Here is a 21,514-nt window from a genome sequence, read left to right as displayed (position 1 = left end):
CTTGATTGCAGTAGTTGCTGCTAAGGGTGGCCCAACCAGTTATTAGGTTTAGGGGGCAAACACTTTTTCACACAGGGCCATGTAGCTTTGGATTTTTTTCTTCCTCATTAATAAAACCCTTCATTTAAAAACTGCATTTTGTGTTTACTTGTGTTATCTTTGACTAATGTTTAAATTTGTTTGATGATCTGAAACATTTAAGTGCGGACAACATGCAAAAAAGTAAGAAATCAGGAAGGGGGCAAACACTTTTTCACACCACTGTAATTGTACCTGCAAATTCTTTGTTAAATGAATGTTTACACACTGGAGCATTTGATCTTTACCCAACTCTTTGTCCTCTCACTGTAGGTGCAGCATCCCGGCCAACCTTCAGACTAGATTAACTTCTTTTGTGACCCAGGATGACCTGTTGAAGTTGATATTCAATACGGCCACCTCTGTGTTCCTCCATACACTCAAAGCGATCAGAATCAAAAGTCAAGGAGGTTTTTGATCAGCACTGGATCCTGCTTACCAGGGTGGAGAAGAATACTTTAAACCTGAAAAACCTCATGATACAGATGGCCCAAGGAGTGTCCATTTTCCACACATAAAAGCCACGGTTTTTCACGTTTTTGTTGAGGTCATTTCGAGGACATAGCTCCGGAGAGGCTCTATCTGCCAAGGGATTGTTGTGGGAGGGTGTTATCCAAGCCTCAGTGCTCTCTGCTGGGGAAGGAAGCGGAGGGAAGGCCCTGGAAGTCCCTGGAGAAGAGGGCAAAACAGAAAGCGGCCTGAAGCTGGAAGGCTGACGGTTACATAACTAACAGGCGCGGTCGTCCACTAACACAGTGGAACAAGGAGACCAGTGGTGGAACTGAGTTGTGCTATGTTGCCATTGCTGGCTGATATATGAGATAATACCACTATCCATTGGCACATAAACCCCCAGTGTTTCAAATTAACACTCTCTCAAAAATTTCATTTACATGGATACTAATGGATGTTCTACTGGATTTTCCCCCAGATGTTTTGGAAAGAACGACACCAACACTTCCTGCTTTTTGTCTTCCAATCACATCCCTGGTGCAGCTGGCAGGTGAGGTGGTTTGAATCAGCCACCGGCGGGGTTTAGGGATGCCCCGACACAGGAAAACCAGGCTACTCCATTGGCCCGCTTACAGACTGCTGTTTCTAATACGAGTCCTGGACTGAAAGCGAATTGTCTCCAACAGAGAGCAAGGGGTTGTCCCTTTTCATTTGCAAGACTTTTTTTCTCACATTGCTACAGCTGCCCAGACTGCTGATCTCTGGGTGCTTAAAGTTTGAATTGAAGTGAATGGGAAACCCCATACTTTTTTCTATCACAGACCCAGCTACAAACAAGCCCTTTTCCCATTTGAGGTCTTGACCTGCACTTTTTCTACACAAAGGAAAGTCATCATCCCAGACTTTTTTTTTTTCTTTCAGGCTTCCCGTTTTTTCTTTCTTTGAGCCTCACTTCATTTCTCGCTGTTGCTTTTGTTCCATGTTGTAAGTCCATCTCCCACCAAAATAGGCCTACCTCTGCCAACTCTTGTACCTCACTGAACTCCCACTTATAGACCAATCAAATCAAACTGGACCGTGTCACATCAGGCTCAAGGTTCATCAGTTTAGCTGAGGTTTTCTGTCTGTCAGGATTTGATTGGCTTTTCGCAGCACAAAATCACTTCGCTAAATTATGTTTTAATGGAAGGGTCCAAATTGTTTTTTATATCTAAATAACAGCCATTTTTTTTATTGCACTATTATCACGTTTTCCACCAAGCCTTCGTTCACCTCGCAGATGTCCTCTTTTTAGACTTGTTTGTGGAAACAGACCCGTAAGAATTATCAGTTTCTATTGGCTTGTATTTGTAATTGATTGACATGTTGGAGACGAACTAGTGTTGTTTTTACCTGCAACGCTGACAGAGATAGCTGTCCGGACACCTCCTCCTCTTTACAATCTGTGGCTTATTTGCTCATCCCGCCTTCCCACCTGTTTTCTGGCTGACAGGAAAACAAGGCTTTTACATCAGAGCGACTTGTAAGCTTCTTTTAATCTCACACAGACACACACAGTAGATCTGGATTGACCTAAGAACCTAAAAAAAACAAGCGATCGCTCCTCCTCCCCTCTGTGTGGTGAAGCAGGGGAGTGTTTTCCTATTTTCCACCTCCTCAATTATCCCTCCATCTCATTTGTATCTGTCCTTTACATTTTTTTTTTTTTTTTCATTTTGCCAAGCCGTCATTTTACCCACAAACTACAAATCCACTCAACACACCACGCCTAAAGAAACATTTAACTCTGAATGATAAATTCCTCAGCATAGCAGTTGCTGAACAGACACTCACACCACAACACAAAGGAAGTGATGCCAGGTGGCAGCAGTAAGAGTGTAGGGCGGGGTCCCTCCTCGTCACCCCTCCCCCACGCCGTAGTCCCGCCCAGCAGACCACTGAGACCCTCCCGCTACGTCCCGGTATCTGCAGCCACCTTCTTCCTCGTTGGCTCCACCACGCTCTTCTTCTGCTTCACGTAAGTGGCAACAGTGCATTGTGTCACACACATACAGACCTGTTAATATGCTGCAATGAAACCACTGATTATTTCATCTCATAAACTAAAAAATATTTCATAGCAAAAATATAAGTGACAATAGAGTGCAGGGACTCTTTCTTTGGGCATGGACAGCTGAGTTTGATTGGAGTGGTGATGATTTGACGCATGCCTTGATCACTCCTGGAGCTGTAACGTGTCTTTAAAGCTGCATAAATTGGTGACTGTACAATGAGAAAGGCAGTGTTCGTGGTTACCAGTGCTCCCAAGTCAACAAATTGCAGTCAGTAACTGCAGCTTCAAGGTTCAGTGTGTATGATTTGGGTGGATATACTGTCGCAAATATAATATAATGTAATAAGTAGTGTATAATCACCTGAAAATAAGAATCGTCATGTTTCCTTCACCTTAGAATGAGTCGTTTATATCGATATACAGAGCAGGTTCTCGTCCACGGAGTCTGCCATTTTGCCCAGCAGTGTTTCTACAGTAGCCCACAATAGACAAACCAGACACTGGCTCTAGATAGGGCCCTTTGCAATTTCACATCAGCCACTTTAAGCCCCTTTTCCACTGCACAAAAAAACCTGCTAACGCTCTTTAATATCTGGCTTTTTAATGCAGTGGGAAAGGATTTAATCAGCATTCACGCCCAGGTGAAATGACTCTGCTGTCTCTATCAGTGCCGATTGGAGCAGGGTGAACATGCTTATTTTAGCTTCTTAACCGGCGAGATGCAATGACACGCCGCCCCAAAATACTGTCAGTCTCCACCTAAGCAGTCCTCAAACATCGATCCAAATTAGTCTGCACCGGGTTTGAAAGAGAAAGTAACCACCGTAAAGTTTTCATAGGCCTCCATACTTCTCTCTGTTGTTTACATGTTCTCTGGCGTGTCCGTGACATTGAATGTGACACACCAAAAAAACACACACACAGAGAAAGGCATAATCATCTGCTGCAGAGCTGCTCTTGTCTACTGGCAATGGGAAAGGAGTCTACAGCCTATTTTTAGCAGGTTTACCCGTGTTTAAAATCTAAAACTGCATACATGTGCTAATTGTGGTGGAAAAGAGGAATTAGTTCGCGTTCCCGTCATGATGAGCACTGTTGGAAGAACACTGATTTTTAACGTGAAACTGCTTTGCTCGGTGTTTGTAGTGACTGAAATCACTGGGTCCATTTATTTATTTTTTTTGAGAGGAAGAAATAAGAGATGGATAATTCAGTTCTTAACAAAAAACTGCTTGAATGTCTATGTCTTAACTTATAAGAGAAAAAAGTGAGCACACATTAGCAGCCCATCTGCAACAAGCTGAACAGCATCTGTGAAACACTGATTCGTAATGTGTAACTGCTTTATTCAGTGTTTTTACCACTTTTAATTACCTAGTTTTTTGGGGGGGAGGAAAAGACCTCTGTGGATAATTCAGCTCACAGTAAAAAGAAACAACTCCTGAACAATGAATACTTGAGGAATCCTATGGGAGTTCACACTGAGCACATGGAAGAAGTTTCAGCTGGTTGCCATCTGAAATTCTCCTCATTGTAGATGCCACTAAATCCTAAACACTGCTCCTTTAAGCTCATACCGACCCCAAACTCTAACCTTTACTTAGCAGAACCAATAGAGAAATGATAATAGGAGTAAATAGACTTATTAAACGTGTCTTCTAAAGCCAGTCCAGTTTGGGATACTTTTGGCAGAACAAATGATCTTAACTAAAGGTTCGTGAAGGCCATCAAACTAATTGAACCATAAAACATTTTTCAGTCATGACATTTTAACAGGTATTTGTTATTTAAACGTTCAGTTTGCAACATTCAGAGCATTAATACAGCAGCAAACCACTATTTGCTATGTAAAGATATCGTAGAGTAATGGCGTCCTGAGCAGAGAATGAAGTCACGCTAACCCTGTGTGTGTGTGTTGCAATCCAAGTTCTTTGTTGTGGTAAACCAGTGCGGACACGCGTGCATGTTTGTATCCCAGTGGCTAGCTTATCGCCGCCACTTTTCACTATGCTCATACGGCAATTACTGCTGATATCGGGACGGCGTCGTCACCTCCGGTTCCTCCCTGGTTACCATTAGCTCTGTCAGTACTGTTGCCGTTGTACAGTGCTGTTTTTAAAGTTAGCACTGTTAGCTGCTAGCCGTCAGCTCAGCCACCTTCATGTTAAGAGCGGTGTCCGGACAACTTGTATGCTCTGAATTTAAGTTTAAAAACTAAAACGTAATGTAGTGTTGCATTTCTGTACAGTCGGATTGAAACAAACAGTTGCAGTCACATCTGAGTCGTTGCTGTAAATTTCAGTTTCAAGTTATTTATTGTTATATACACAGCAAACACAGAGAGGCAGCTGTTGGCAATAAATATGTAATATATAGATAGATAGATATAAGTAAATATATGCAGGTATTATTGATTACAGAGTTCACTTTGCTGTAAATGTTTTTACTGAGAAATTTTGACATGTTTTCACTGCATAGGTAGATTTTTTTTAAGCTTGAAATCAACTGAGAAAGCTGCAACGAAGATGTTATAACCATAGTGAAGTGGCAGCCAATTATAAGTAAGATCATATAATAGACACTGAATCAATCATACTCAAGCTGATCATGGTTTGAATTCTCTTTTCAAGTGAACTGTATTTAAAAATAAGAGCGTATTTCATTCACAATAACTTAATTCAAAGAACAAACAAAGCTCAAGCTGTGTTTGAAGTGCACAACTACCTATTGTAGCTGAATGATAGGAAGTTAAATAAGATTAAGTTATGTTAGGGGCTTCTTTTTGCCTTATTTTATAGCAATAGCAGAGTGATGACGGGAAATGAGGAGGAAGGGAGATGTGGAGCAGTAAACATCCCGAGCCGGACGTGAACCTGGAACATCGCAGTTCATGGTCAACACCTTAACACCTGGGATATCATTTCAGCTGGCCAACAGAACTGATGTTTAACCTGCTCAAACGCAGAAGAGTAATATCTGTCTGTCTGTCTTTTGTGGGTCGGACACAGGCTTGACAATTGTGTTGTCTCTCAACAAAAACCAGGAGTAAAAAGCAGTTTGGCTGGCTTCATAGTTTCGGACTTTGGATACTAATCTTTTAAAACAACAAGCTGAAAACAGTAGTGTGGACTGAGCTAAGGTCGTTTTCGCATGTAAACAGCATTTTCAGTTTTATCCGCCTCTGTGTGGCCTTCAGCCTTATGAGTGTTTCTGACAGAATGCTAAGTCAATGGTGTTATAGACTGTCATCACTAATCTCGCTGACACCTCACTCCGGAGTGGGTTTGTGTGTGTGAGAGAGGGGAAAAATAGTGGTGAGAGTGGGAGCGTGCGAACCAGTCTCTGTGGGAAAAGCAGTGTGTACATGATTTAAATGTGAGAAAGTCAGATTGACAGGTGTGAACAAGTGTGTGTGCCTGCCGTCAGTGTATATTTGTGCGCGCATATGTGGGAAAATCTAATCTGTGTGTGTGTGTGTGTGTGGTCAGTGTGGTGGTCAGATTAGTGAGGAGAAAATAGGCCAACATCTGTCACTCTGACAAAAGCCCATCATCCAGTCTCTCGCTGTTTCTTTCTCCCAGACTCTGTCTCTGTTTGAATCCCTGCGGTCACTCTCACACCTCCTCTTGTTTTCTCACTAGTGAATTAATAAAAAACATCCAAGAAAACTCCTTGGAGAACGTAAAGCAGTAATATGCTTGTAATTAATTTTGATATGTAGGCTTGTTATTTTTATTTGCAAAAAATAATTAGCATGGACTTGGTTTATTTTGGTTTGCATATAGTCAAATATACAAATACCAGCAGATGGTGTCACAGCTATCGGCAGCGTGTATTATTCCTAAAGCACTGTCAAAAACCCTATTTTTATTAAACCGTTTCGGAAACACACCTGTGTGCTGTCGTAGAAGACTGGAAGCTGGAGTGAACTGCCAGCACAATCAGCAGTGTCCATCAAATGTGACAAAATGTGCTTTCCCGCAGCTTCAAAAATCTTATGGACTTCTTGTCTAGATTTGTTGAAATGAAAGCAAAATACTGGAACAGTTAGTGTCGGCACTATTTCATGGAGGTTGGAGCACACCTTGGATAGTTTAGGCCCTTTCTTACACCTGTAACTTTGTCTTACAATGCATTCGATCCAGTTTAGTTTTGGTTTCAAATTGCAATCATGTGAGCACACAAAAGAAGTATACATGACATAGCAAAGTCCTGTCGTCATCACCTACATGAACAGCGTCTCCCTACACTTGACACTGATTGGTTGGTCAACAGGCTCTTCTGTCCTCTCATATCCCCTCGCTCTCATCCTCTCGTTGTTTCCGTACAAACTGACACCTACACTGTACATTTACTACGACTTAACTGCTAATTTCTCCCCTGCTCCCATCACCAGCATCTGTCTGCTCTGAGTGCAGTCATTTTCTCTGTCACTGAACCACACACAAACACGATGCACTGAAGCGTTACACTACTCTTATCACTTGATGATAGCCTGCCAAAACTTCCTGTAATTGGTCTGACGGTCCAAACTATGCAAAAGATGTTTTAGCTTCAGGAACGGACTGAACCATGGTTAAGTTTGAACCATCCGGACTGAGACCATCTCTTTTTGTGGAACCGTACACTGTCCTGCTGCACCAAACACTCATCAGAGCACTAAACAGTGTTTCCCACAGAATTATAATACATGTGTGATGGTAGCTAGCTAACAGACTTTTTGTGTTTTTTCTTGCCTGTGCGTATTTGTATCAGTCTCTGTTCCCTTTCTAAATTCCGAGGTTTTTGCGGGTCTGTAAACGCAGCCCAGGTGGAACAGTTTGTGGAGTTTTGAGTGGCGGGGATGGGTAATTAACCAGTTGATCCGAAAATAGCTGATCAGATTGCGAGGTTAAGTTTCACTTTCACCGCGCCTGACGCTCTGTGCCCTCCATCTGTGGAGCAAATAATGAGCTAACAGTATATTCCAACAGAGCACCTAATGAACAATCCAGCTCCAAAAATAGAATATCTAAACGTGGCGGCGGATGTTTTAATCGTGGCAGCTCACCACAAATAAATGAACGTGTGGGAAACCCTGACTAACTGTGATTTAATCCACAGTCAAAAATCATCCCCAACAAATGCACACTTTCCCCCATTTGAATAATGTTTGCTAAAAACCACAGTGACCAGCTGTAGAAAAATTGTAGGCGTGAACCATTTTCATAGATCTGCATCTTGAGGAGGAACCAATGGGTGTGTGGTTGAATGCCACAGATGGTAGGATGGAATCAGAGTATTGAGAGACAGGCTAACATTGTTGCTTATAAAGTCTTTTTATCAAATGTGTCAACATAAAGACAAAAAAGAGGAAACCATCAGCCTTATCCTTTTAAAGGGGTCTAAGCAATGATTCAGCTCTCTTTGAATCTTCATACACGTTCACAGGTTTGAGCTAACGGACATGTTTTGTTGTGGTAACAGCAACCAACTCTAACTTCAGGCTAATGTAAAATCATCTGCAATCCAATCAAACCAACTCCTAGCTGTCCACATGTAGACCAATGTCCTGGAACTCTCTGTTCTGGATGTAACAGATGAAATAAATACCAGACAAGAAATTCACCAAACAAGAATATTTCTCAGGATATCATGATGGTAATTATCAGTCTGTAAAAGGACCAACAAATGGCCATTCATCTTGTCATCCAGGGACCATGGCAACACTCATTCTAACCAAAATGTATGTTTTGTGACAGAAGAATCTTTCTCTTGTTTTTCCTCTGAAGCGTCACCCACTGTCCTCTCTCTTCATGTTTCAGGTGTCCGTGGCTTTCGGAGCGTTTCTCGGTAGCGGTGCCCATTTACAATGGAGTCATCTTCCTGTTTGTTTTGGCTAACTTCTGTATGGCTACATTCATGGACCCCGGCATCTTCCCAAGAGGTGAGCACGTGGATGGTTGAGTATACTGTATCTATGTGACGTTCATGTGTCAGCACATTGTCCACTAATTACTGTCTGCAGTATGTTTATATTTCTGTTGTTTCATACTGTCAAGTTTGCCATTTGGACTAATTTCCAAAGTGTATACATTTCTTGCTCATCCACACTCAAAGGTAATTTACTGTTATCAAAACTCTAATTTACATTTTAATCATCACAAAGATGAAGAACTTCTCCACCTGTGTCCAACGAGCAGATTGTTGGTGGGTCAGTAAGGGGAGTAGTTACAGCACAAGTTTGAAATTCACAATTTGATTTAGTTTAATTCTAAATGTAATCAGAGCTCAAAGCAGTCGTATCAACTGATCTACAATGATAGCTTATATGCAGGGTTCCTGCAGATCCTTTAAAAGTCTTGAAAGGCATTGAATTAATTGATCTAAAAATAAGGCCTGAATTGATAATATAATGTCTTAAATCAATCCTTCAAGAGTCTTAACAATGCTTAGACATGGGAAGTTGGATTTGACTATTTTTTTTCCTGATATAAAATCTCAATAATTTGTTTTTTTAATAATTTAGTGAATGCCTCTCACACTGTTATCACACAGAATAACATTGTGGACTGCACTCATATTTTGTTTCTGGCTTGGATTCTCAGAGCAGAGGATTCACTGTGTGTTAGCTCGCTGTCACTGTAACCTGGACGACAGGGGAAGTGCGGATTAAATTAAAATTAGTGCTTCAACCAAGATTTCGCAGCATGGCTGAAACCCGTACAAGCTACTGCATACAACAACCATCGGCTAAGAGTTCCCAGGCGAACTTGCGTGTGTGAACTTTGGTTCTGCATTGCATGAATCTGTAAACATATCTTGTAGTCTGTGTACGACTGTGTGCACCAGACTGTGACGGTTTGGCATGAAAACACAAACCGTTACAGCCCTAATTGCTGATTGACTGACTGACTGATTAATTCATTGACCTGTAGCTGAACTGTAGGAGAAAATCGGATAAAGATTCTCCCAAGTGTACAAACAAGATCTGTATCATCCGGTTTTTCACTAATCACTGATTTTCTGCAGTGTAGAAATGTAGAAATATTGAACATGTGAACTGTTTGGTCTTGTGCCAAGTTTTTAATGAGAAATGGTACAAAAATGTGTCAAACATTTGTTCGATGGTCGGGTATTTTAAGAAGTTAATGTGTGTATGTCTTTTGATGCCAGGGCTCAAATGTTCATTTTGTTAAATTTCAGGGTTTTGAGTGTGTGTGTCATCATGTGTGTGTCTTCTGTTCACGCCCCCTGCAGCCGAAGAGGACGAGGACAAGGAGGACGATTTTCGTGCTCCCCTCTACAAGACTGTGGAAATCAGAGGGATCCAGGTCAGGATGAAGTGGTGCTCAACCTGTCGCTTCTACAGGCCGCCACGGTGCTCCCACTGCTCCGTCTGTGACAACTGTGTCGAGGTGTGCACACACTCACACATTCACCTTTTACTTGTAATAAATTAGGACATTATTCATGTACACCATCTCTGAATAAATGATAGCAAGATGGAAAAGTGGAAGACAAAATGAAAGCTGCGTCATGCACACTTAGCCTGACGTAGGCCTACCTTAAAATATGTAAATCCAGTTTAGATATACTCGGTCTCCTGAAACACAGCTTTCCTTTTAATGGTTTCTGGTGGAGAGGAGAGAATCAGTGTTGATCTGTTGTGGTAAGACATTGGACAGGCTCCCTTCATCCTTTGAATCAACAAAAACTGATGCTTAAATGCAACCAGCAGCAGCACTTTAGATGCATTACACATCCGTATAATGTTTCTGTGATAGACAAAAAGACTTTCTGCAGACTCACTTGAAGGTATACTTTCCTGTGACAGCAAGCATACCCAAAGTGCGTTTGGTTAATATATACCTGATGCCCACCCATTAAAGACTCTAACAGTCTTTCAGATCAACTTGGGACATCTTTAGACCTTTTTCGTACTGGTATAGGAGTCAATGAATGTGACCTATTTTGATCTTGGCACCATGATGAACACATCAAAACAAGTGCTTGTGCCTGTCTTTTAGTCCACGTCTTCTCTTATTGTTTTCAATTTTGCTTAATGGTTGCAGGATAATAGAGTTGAAAGTGCAGTTTGATGTGGAAAAAGCCCACACTGCATCACCAGACTGAGATAACAACAATAAATGATTACAATCCACATTATTCCTGGCTCCAGGATACCTTGTGTGAAGTATGTGTGCAACTTTCGATGTCTCCTTTCACTGTGAGAGGTAGCTGTCTTCTTTGGGTGTCTTACCTTTTCTTAGGGATTTCTGGGAATGATAATAAACTGTCACTAAATCCACACAAAAGGACACGAGACAGACAGTCTCCAAAAAGTCAGGTTTCTCCTTAAGAGTATCAGCTTCATAGTTTTCAACCAGGACTTCCATTATTAGGATTAAGTAGTCCATGAAAAATAAGGAATGCTAAAGTATCTCTTCTGACTCAATAAAGAAGCTAAATATGCTACTGTACATTATCCATGGTCACTTCTTCATTAGCCTCCCTTCCCTCTGTAGCAGAAGTCAAATGTATGATCAAATTAATCTGTTTAAGGTGTTGCCACAACATTTATCTCCCAGAAATCTGTAAGATAAAGGAAAACCTCTGTAAGAACACTGCTAGCTCTCACAGAAGCCAGTTTGGTAACAGAGATAATCAAAAGCTGAGCCCATAATTCACACAAAGTATTATTGGGGTTAGAATATGGTGGTAGAATATAGGCACCCTCAGTTGAGTTGTAATTGAGATTAAGTTGTGGAGATTGGCTGCAGACTGTAGCTCATGTAGTGTGAAAGAGTCAAAGGTATTTTAATGTTAATAGCAAAGGACAGGCATCACCATATGAAGGACTGCGGTCCAGATCTTGACCGAGTGACAGTTTTTTTTCTGGACCTGTGACCAATTTCTGATAGATTAATAACAATAAATTATAATCCCCACTGAATGTTGTTTTTTCTGAAGGTCACCGCTTGAGACTGCGGGCGCAGCTAATCCAGTTAATGCAGCAGTAGCCTCACTCAATTACCAATAAAATCGATTGGTTACCGTGCCTGAGCAGTTCACTACAGAGGACAATGGTGAAAGAGATGTAGAAGAGAGTACAGACAAATGTCATTACTGTTTTTCTCACCACAGTGTCTTTTAACCCTCATAATGCAGGACTTCGACCACCACTGTCCCTGGGTGAACAACTGCATCGGCAGGAGGAACTACCGCTACTTTTTCCTCTTCCTCCTGTCTCTGACGGCCCACATCATGGCCGTGTTTGGCTTCGGCCTGCTTTTTGTCCTCTACCATCGCCAGAACATCGACCGCCTGCATGCCATCGTCACGTATCCTTTACAGAGCTTTCCCCATGTATTTTTGTCCTATCCAATCTGTTCAGTCACAATTTTGTCCACCTTGGCAAAAGCTGAAGTTCCTCCTTGGCTTCAGCTATGAGATGTACTGAGGATTCATTTCAGTGTGGTGTGGGAGGATTTCACTCAACACTCTGAGACAAGTAATGAAACTTGTCTTTTTTTTGACTTGAGAAAAAGCTAACTGCCTTAAACAAATTTTATCAGTCCAGTTTTTGGTAGTCTGTTTAATCCGGTCTCTTAAAATATTCCTTGACCCCCCTGTGCTCCCAGGCTGGCTGTAATGTGTGTTGCAGGCCTGTTCTTCATCCCTGTTGCTGGTCTTACTGGTTTCCACATAGTGCTTGTGGCCAGAGGCAGGACGACCAATGAACAGGTGGGATACGCAGTGTTTCAGTACGTGTGCACCAGTGTCATGTACAGTAGGACATCTTACAAACAGTGGCATTTTTAGATGGAAGAAACAACATTTACTACACACAAGACAATATCACACAATGCACTGTTTTGCAACACACACTCACTCACACACACAATAACTCTCATGCATGAGTGTGCACGTACATTAAGACACACACCCACATCCAGGCTTCTCAGGCTCTCCCATTCACCAAACTAGTGTCAAGCCAAAGCTCCTCTCTCATTCAGCCTAGTGAGAAGACATCCAGCCAGTGCAAGTGTGTGTTAAGGTTTCATACTTTACGCGTCCGTGTACAGCTGCCGAGATTTACTGGGCACACAAACATGCATGCGAGTCTTAGAGTGCACGTGTATGAAAGAGAAGGAGAGCAGTTTATCAGAGTCGCTGGTTAATCTCACATGCCAATCCAAAGCCCCTCCCATTTACCTCTGGGCATCTTAATAAGTTTAACTGACAAATATTTCTGGTGTGGAATAGCAAGGGTAGCAACATTTAATTGAGTCGACTAACCACGCACATTCCTAAATTTAACACAGGTGATAATCCAACTGGGCTCATACCTGTCCTTTAGGTAGCTACGTTTGCTCTGATGAGTACCTCCAGCTTCACCATGTTAGCATAAATGCAGCAAGTTTGAGTGCCTGAAAGCTGGGATTAAACCAGGAACCATCACACGGGTGGCCAAAAACACTCTTCTCTGACAAGATGGCAGTTAACCAGTTTTTCCTGGAGATCCACTTCACATTAGATCTGATTATTTTTCACCAGAGGTTTGGTTTATAACAATATCTCACACTTGGTGTCCATCGAGTTGTTTAATCTAATTTTTTTACTTCAAAAGACAGACTTTCACATTCATTTTGTAGAAAATAATCCAGTTATTCATGGTGACCGCTGTAACCACCTTCTTTAAAAGAAATACAGACCTTTGCCAACTATGAACAAATGATGACAGCAGTACTCTGCAAATAGCATTTGGCTCTGGACATGCAGATTGTTGTTTTCCCACACTCTGGGCACTTCACATTGTGAGTGTGGGTCAGTCCCCACCTAGGGGCCACTTGACCCAAGCGCATTTAAAACATCATTTTAAAACTGTTGGCAGCAGGTGGAGAGTTGCACTACTTGCCACAAATGAAGCCGTTTTCTCAGTGCTCAAATATTAAATAGATTTCAGTATAAGTGACGTTATTTAGAACAATATAGAGAAACAGTTAATGCCTTAAATCATACTGTATTAATATGGATGTTTTTTGGTAGTAGTGACGTGTTACTAAACATCCTTTTATACTGTATTCACCCTCCCTTTCATGTTTTGAATGCCTCTGTTGGTGTCTCTTTTTCTTTCTCCAGGTAACAGGGAAGTTCAGAGGGGGTGTTAACCCTTTCACCAATGGCTGTTGGAAGAATGTCTCCCATGTCCTCTGCAGCTCACAAGCACCCAGGTGCATTTTTTTTAACCTTTTGTTTCTTTTTTTTTTTTAACCACTACTCTCTCTGGTTTGCTGTACATTTCAAGGCATTACATAACATTTCAAAGGCATGTCTCCACTCAAAACCTATCAACATGCTTGAGCATATGCTATATAACAAAATAACATTGACCTAAAGCGTCCAAAGACCACAATTTAAGGGAGTAACTGTGATTGCCAGGAGTATTTGCAAGTATTCTTTGACATTTAAAAACTGCACAGATGATAAATAGCATATTTCAGTGCTCAGTTAGTTTACTGCTGCATTCGAAAGAAAGCGTGTACTAACAGTGTACGTGTGGTCGGCCTTTATGATGGGGACACTCACTGTCTCTGTGCTCTCTGCAGGTATCTGGGCAGAAAGAAGTGTGTGCAGAGTGTCTGTGTGCAGCCTCCCTTTCTGCGGCCACAGCTGACTGAGGCCCAGCTGGCTGCAAAGATCCTGGACAACGGTATACAGGGAGACCTGCACCGGGTAAGAATCATTCTGTTTGACTCGGACACGAGGTAAAGAAAAAACAGAATTGCTTTCGCTTGTTTGTAAACCTGTTATGTAAGGATGCTGCGCTTCTCATTCAGATCTGCACTTGGTAAGTTTTTCTTATGGGAAGGTCCAGATGGCAGCAAGAGGTTTAAAAACTGTTTGCAGAAATCCTCTAAGGTCACATCAGTAACGGCAAGACAGCCACATGTATCAGCCCAGACTGGCTGTGACGCTTCGTAACCCGGGTACAAAAACACACGAGTCTGTTTCAACGGGGTCTCAGAGTCTTTGACTGTTTTTAATCATCATAGCCAAGAAGGGGTGAATTTTCAATTATTCTATAGTTGAAGCAGTGTTAAAAAATACTTCCATTCTTCTATTTTGTCATATTTATCCATCAATTTATCGATCTATCACTGGTTTGTAATAACCGTAACAGCTACACCCCACAGAGCAACTTAAAAAGATGGTTAATGTAACATTCAGCCATTTCATACGTTTTTTTTGGATATATGAGTCACATCATTTTCATGTACGAAGTGTCTCCACTTATTTAGTCAGGTTTTTCGGTCACCTGTCTGTACATACATACACTATAGGGATCGATAACAACACCTATATTTCAGTCAGCTGAATATGATATTTTGACTTTCTATCTCTGACTCTTATCTGTCTTTTCTCTTCTGTCCAGTCCAAGTCCAGTCTGGAGATGATGGAGAGCCAGTCGTGTGACGCTGAGCCACCTCCTCCTCCTAAACCAGAGCTCCGCTACCCTGGAATCACCAGGGGAAACACAGAGGGTAACGTTTTCTAACATCCTGCTACAGTCTTGACTTCCATCGGCCATTTGCATCTTGTCTTAATGTCCTGTTAACATGAAACCCTGATGGGATTCTGATCTCACAGTGATATGTTTTGTTCTTTCTCTTCCCACCCTCCTGCAGAGTGCAGTCTACTGAACAAAGCCCCTCCCACCCCCACCATGTACAAATACAGGCCCACCTACAGCCCCGGCAAGAACCACACAGCGCTCACACATGCTTACGCCAACCAGGTAATGCACACATAAACACACAGGAAAGACAGCCAGGTGATATACAAGCACAGTCAAGACAGTTTTTTCCTTTAACGCCCAATATCACAAATCACAATCTCAGACACTCACTCCTCAAAGTCCCCAAAAACACTTTAATAGGGAAAAAATGTAAGAAATATCAGGAAAAGCAACTGAGAGGGGATCCCTCTCCCTAGATGAACAGATATGCAATAGATCGTGTGTACCTTAATAATAAAACTACAGTATGGACAATAAGAACAACAAAATTACAGATAGATTGTAAACGTATGAGGAAAATGGATCCTGGAGGAAGTCAAGCAACTTAAGGTGCCACCAAACGCACAGGACCTGAAACACAGGACCTCCTCTTCACCATGGAGACCTGGGAAGAGGAAAGACTTCACACAGGACGGAGAACAAAAACGAGCACACGTAGAGGGACAGAGAGAGACAAGGACAAGCACACAAGCAAGAGAAACTTTGAAAGATCACACAGTTCTCAAGAGTATGCACAGAGTTCCAGCGGATCCTTAAAAGTCTTTTGAAGGCATTGAATTTTAGGGAAAGAGAATTTATAAGTGATGCAGTGGAGGGAGCCAGTCCCAGTGTTGTAACCTGGGCTATCAGTCTGATAGCCTGGACTGTGGAAGTTTTACTCACTGGACATATTAACCAAGCAGGTGGACTCCAAATCTGCAGTAACTATAATCCTTGTAGTAATGCACAAAAAAAGTTTCGAGGACACTCAAATTTAGAAAGTGCATGTATGGTGTGTGTGTGTGTGTGTGTGTGTGTGTGTGTCTGTTTGTGAGAAGTTTTTTTTTTTTCATTTGTCCCTGCTTCTGCTTCTTTTATCTCTTCAATTTCAGTCTAATGCATCTCCATTTTTGTTTGTTTTTTCCTTTTGATTTCCTGTCGGTCATCTGGGTTTGGTTTCTCAGTGGCTTTCTGTTGATCAGTATCAGTAAGTGATTGTTCTAAAAGCATTTTTTTCCCCCTCTTATCTCCACTCGTAACTTTGTTTCCTGCCCCTTTCTGTTTGCCCTGGACGTGGGCGAAATACTGTTTGGATACATTTAAAATGGTTAGTGACTAGATTGATCTGTCTTGGCATGACTGGACAGAAAAAGTAAAACAGAAGTATAAGGCTGAGAAAGAAAGTTATTTTTGTATTTAAATTGTACACGAATACACCTAATTTGGTACGGATAAGTTGGATCTACTCAGTATTTGCACCCATGTCTGGTCCATATCCTCCCTGTCGTGTCAGTCCAGCACTCACATATTATTTTGATTCTCCTTCATTTCTCCCTGATTAGAAATGTGTTTCCTGTAGATTCCCCCAGAGTTCCCTTGTAGCTCAGGCACAGTATTAAAGGCTCAAATTTACTTCCATATTTTAATATGAAGTGTCAGTATTGTCCTATAAATACAATTTGATATCTAATGTTGGTGTTTCATGCTGTTGTCACCTGAGTTAATCTGGAGAAAAAAAGTCAAAGGGGAAGAACTCTTCCTCTTTTCCTGTATTGTGGGCTTTTGGAGGTAGAAGCAGGGCGTGAATATAAAGTGTAATCTCAGTAACAAATCTAAATCCACCTTATTCCTGAGGGCACTACTGTAGAAATGATTATGGGCGCAACTTCCAGTGAGATAGCAGAAGTGAGCTAGTCAGTCCCATATATTGTCTATAGTTAGTCCCAGTGGCTAATCTTAGTGGCTACCTGCCAGCACTTGTTCTTTTCAAAAGTAATTTGCTTTCAATTTAGTAAAGAGTGATTTATTATTTTACTAATGTTAACTTAGCATTTTCTAAAATGTCTTTGCGGAGCTCTGGTACCTGTTGCACTGTCCGTGTCTGTAACGACTAATAACCACTCTAAGCTAAATATTTGTCTTCAGCAACTGTGTGTTGAACACGTAACCAGAACAAAAAGGGATTGTTCCTGTTGCCAACGGTACCGTTGATATGAGAAATAAAAACCAAATAAGTTTCACAAGACATAGCAAAAAAGTCTTAAATCAGAATTTGCAGAAGAGAATGACTCCTACATTGACAGGTCCGTCACTCAACGTCAGTACACGATAACCCCGTCTTTCCCCGTCTGACTTCATTTTCAACCTGCATTAGAAAATTGCTCGTTATAAAATAAACTCGGCAACACACCTTAAAATATGTATTTAGTCATTAGGGCTGAGAATGTGCTACTGATTTACTGCACTTCCTTTGTATCACATGAACGCCAAAAGTTATTTCTTTTACTAATACTTTATATTACTATTACTGAAGTCTGCTGCTAAATTCAGCATCATGTTTCGCTCAGAACAAATTTCAATAAATCAGAAGTTAAAAAAAATGTAAACTGTGTCGTTAACACAGACGAGCGGAGGATTAGCGGGGAAACATCACATTTGTTCACTTTACATGGAGCTGTTCAATGTTTGCCGAATGTGTTAGTATCCCTTAATAAGTCATCAGAAATCATTTTAAGAAGGAGTATACATTTACCATAAGCTAGCTTGGGCCATGTTAATGTAGCAAGGCAAGCTAATTGTTACTGTCATTGGTTAAAAAGGAAAAAACAATGCTTTGAGATTGCTGTCAGAGATGGCAGAGGTATGATAACATAATCCCATTTGAGCTGTAACAGGTGGTGTGTTCCACGTTTTGCCATGTGAAGCACTTTGGGCTGCATGTTTGCATGAAAAGTGCTATATAAATAAATAGAGTTTAGAGAAGATTAGCATACTGTAAGCAAGTTGTTACCATTGGAAAATGCTGGTTCCAGTAGTTGCACCCATAATTCACGCAAGATATCATGGGGGCTGAGAATAAGGTGGATAAAAGTACCAACAAAATTAATTCTGTTCGTTGTTCCTGTTCAAGTTCGGACAGTATTTTCTTTTTTATTAAATTTATTATAACGTCTTAAAGGGATAGTTTGGATTTCTTAAAGTGGGGCTGTATGAGGTACTTATCCATGGTCAGTGTATTACTTGTATTAGATGGTGGTCAGCTGTCCCCTAGTTTGGAGAAGCAGACAGTACTGCTGTGGATGGAGGCCCACCTATAATATCAATATCAGCACGCTAAATGTAGAATATTTTCACCCTTATTGTATTATTATCATCATATTGTCAGCCCTTTAGTTCTCTGTGGCCTTCCTTTATTTTAGCATTGAGTGGTGATATTATCAAGTAAACACGTTGAGTATCTAACAAACAGGGTTATAGGAAGTTTAAGACCAATAATATCAGTGCTGACCTAAAAAGAGACAACTTCCTGTGTGGCAAAGACACATTGGCAGTTGAGGTGTTGTGTCAGGATGTGAACACTAGAGGGAGTTTCAGTGCAGCAGGAATTCATGGTGAAACTCCCGTGTGGCTCTCTACTCTTATTTGCTCAGCTTCTTCTTGTTTCTTTTCCCTCCTGCTGCCCCCTCTCTCCTTCACCTTCCCTCCTCTCTCTCCTCCTCCTCCTCCTCCTCCTGCCTCCTCCAGTTAAGTCGAGGGGAGAGTGTTGGCAGTGCCAGGGACTCCTCCTCCTCCACCTCCTCCCTCCTTCAGGCCAGTCAGCAGCCTGGTTTCCGCTCCCAGCCCAGCCTGGACCGGAGGGACACTTCGTCTGACAGAGTGGGAGGGGGAGAAGGTGGGGAGAGGAGAGAGGGAGGGAGAGAGGCGGGGGGAGGGGGCATCCCTGGCTACTCCCTCGGCGGACGCTCATACCCCTCCTTCTCCGACCCTACGGTCCTATCGGGAGTGGCGTCACGATCTTCCAGCTCCACGCACACCTCAGCAGGCGCCGTCCACGTCTCCGAGGCAACCACCACCTCAGCCAGCTTCAAGAGCTTAGCCAATCAGACACCCCCGCCTCACCACCCATCCCGCAATGGGAGCCTGTCGTATGACAGCTTACTGGCAGGTGGTGACGAGTTCGACAAAGGGGTGGCAGCGGGTTCGGCAGCCCCCGAGGTTTCCTCTGGGAGACCCTGCACGCCGGCAGCAGGCGGCTACAGCTCCCCCTTCCTGTCGTCACAACAGAGAGATTCTGAGATGCACTCCCAGTCCTCCCAGTCGCCCCATCACTACCACCGCTCCTCCACCCACCACCACCACCATCACTCCTTCCTCCATCGCTCCTCCTCTTCCACGTCCTCCTCCCCACCACCTCCTCCAGAGAGGGAGCGCCTGCTAGGCGAGCCCCACTCCGGCGCTCACCCCCAGTCCGCCAGTCAGGCCTCTGCTCCCCCTTCCTCCTCTGCCCCGCCTCCCCCACACCATCATCACCACCACCATCACCACCACCACCACGCCCATCATCACCACCACCACTCCTCTTCCTCTTCCTCTACCTCCCGCCCTCCCCGCTTCTCTGCCCCTCATGCACCACCCCACCACGCTTATCCCTACCGCACCCGCTCCACTGACACCCCACTGGGATCCTCCTCCACCTCCACGACCCACCCTCCCCGCTCCCCGCACCCCCCACCTCTGGGCAAGTCGCTCTCTTACTCGAGTGCCGCTGCCGCCGAAATGCAGTACCGGCTGGTCCGAAAGGCTTCTGCGTCAGCCGGAGCGAACGCGGCGGGGGTAGGAGGAGGAGGAAGTGGAGGGATGGGAGGAGGAGGAGGAGGAATACAAGCGCCGAAGTGAGTATGAATTTCGCCTTTTGTCAGGACGATTGGTTTGCTGTTAACCCTGAACAAACCACCTGCCCGCCTGAAAACCTGACTACCTGATTGACTGCTCCTCCTCCTCCTCCTCTTCCCTTCTCTCCTCCTCCTCCTCCTGCCAGACTTCCTGTGAGTTCTTCCTTCTTTCTGTGTCTCACTGTTACATGTGTGATGCTGTTGTGGTCTGCCTGTATGTCCTCGGCCTCTGCATTATAACCACCTTCTGTTTGATCGGCATATTATTTTGTGCCAGCACCTTTAGCAGACACATCTGTATCCATACCACGACATGAAACGTGTGCCGATGTGAAAGGCACAAAAATAATATTACACATCTTCAACGTGATGCAGCAGTGTAATGATAACAAGAGTAGAAAAACGGAAAAGTGTATACTACCATACTCAGCAGGCAGTTTTAGTGTTACAGGGTTCCCACGGCTATGAAATTCCTGGAGAAGTTATGCAATCAAAAAAAAATATTTTCCAGGCCTGGAAACGGTTTGGAAGTAACAGAATGTTCCCAAGAACATACATTGTTTTGAAATCCCCAAACACTTTTACTTTGTTATGCCAAATATGTTCCTTGTATTACTAATTTTAAAATCTAGCACTGCACTACGTGACCATTGAAACATCACTAGTATCACGTGATACACAAAGACCAGCATCACGTCATCACCAAGGTCATGTTCCCTGTAGGGGGAAAGAAATGCGCCGTCACATCAGGAGAGAAACAGGACAATGTTAAAAAGCTGATGCATAGCAGCTTAACTAATCCTTACACGATCAGATTTGAGGCACAGTAGATATGTGAATATTCACCGTCAGTGTAGTAAAGCGCTAAACGATGCCAGTGACAGTTACTACTGATGGACAGCTGCTTGATTGGGAGGCTGCAGCTATACAGTAATACAGTAAAGCAGCCCAATCTCAGCCTGTAGATGAAACAGTTGGCTATTAACAGGTTGCTTATTTACAGACAACACTTAGCCTACAGACCCCTGGTGATTAAATCAAATACACATATTTCATTTAATCACCAGGGGTCTCATTTATAAACACTGGGTACGCACAAAACGAGGCCTGGGTACGCCATCTCACACAAAAGTTGTGATCTTTAAAAACAGACTTGATGGAAGAAACTTTGACCCATGCTTATTAACATTTTGGAGACAGGAAATTGGTGATGCAGATGGTGAGGTGAAAGCCTGGTTGTAGAAATTATCGGAAAAAATTTGGTGCACACCATTTTTTGGCTTTTGTTCTTACGTACTTTTTTAGTATGGATCCTACGCATAGTTTTCTTAATGAGACCCCAGGTATCCAACCGGATATCTGTAATATCCAGCCACTGTATTGGGTCATTGATCCACTTTGAAAGACTGAAGCGGCATGACGATGATCAACCTTTAATTATTAAGGTCTCGTGAACGCTCAGGTTCAGGCAAGGTCACAAAAAAACTATAGACATTT

The 21,514-nt window shown here is 42.7% G+C and overlaps 1 protein-coding gene across 2 annotated transcripts in view; it reads left to right on the top strand.

Moving 5' to 3' along the window:
- Positions 1-21,514, top strand: part of zdhhc5a (zinc finger DHHC-type palmitoyltransferase 5a) — a 33,090-nt gene that overhangs the window by 5,554 nt on the left and 6,022 nt on the right. Inside the window, exons 2-11 of one of the 2 annotated variants that reach the window (XR_007569892.1) lie at positions 352-2,548; positions 8,389-8,510; positions 9,824-9,981; positions 11,735-11,907; positions 12,208-12,310; positions 13,709-13,800; positions 14,176-14,302; positions 15,003-15,111; positions 15,256-15,365; positions 18,870-20,170. Coding sequence is in view for 1 of the 2 variants with exons in the window: in XM_050043520.1 (XP_049899477.1) it covers positions 2,385-2,548; positions 8,389-8,510; positions 9,824-9,981; positions 11,735-11,907; positions 12,208-12,310; positions 13,709-13,800; positions 14,176-14,302; positions 15,003-15,111; positions 15,256-15,365; positions 18,870-20,017 (2,306 nt within the window). In the remaining variant the exon portion in view is untranslated. The remainder of the gene's footprint in view (positions 1-351; positions 2,549-8,388; positions 8,511-9,823; positions 9,982-11,734; positions 11,908-12,207; positions 12,311-13,708; positions 13,801-14,175; positions 14,303-15,002; positions 15,112-15,255; positions 15,366-18,869; positions 20,171-21,514) is intronic. The other variant, XM_050043520.1, reaches the window with a different exon arrangement.

Source organism: Epinephelus moara, chromosome 5, assembly GCF_006386435.1.
Source record: "Epinephelus moara isolate mb chromosome 5, YSFRI_EMoa_1.0, whole genome shotgun sequence".
Taxonomy (NCBI): Eukaryota; Metazoa; Chordata; class Actinopteri; order Perciformes; family Serranidae; genus Epinephelus; species Epinephelus moara.
This window is presented reverse-complemented; position numbering and strand designations above follow the sequence as displayed.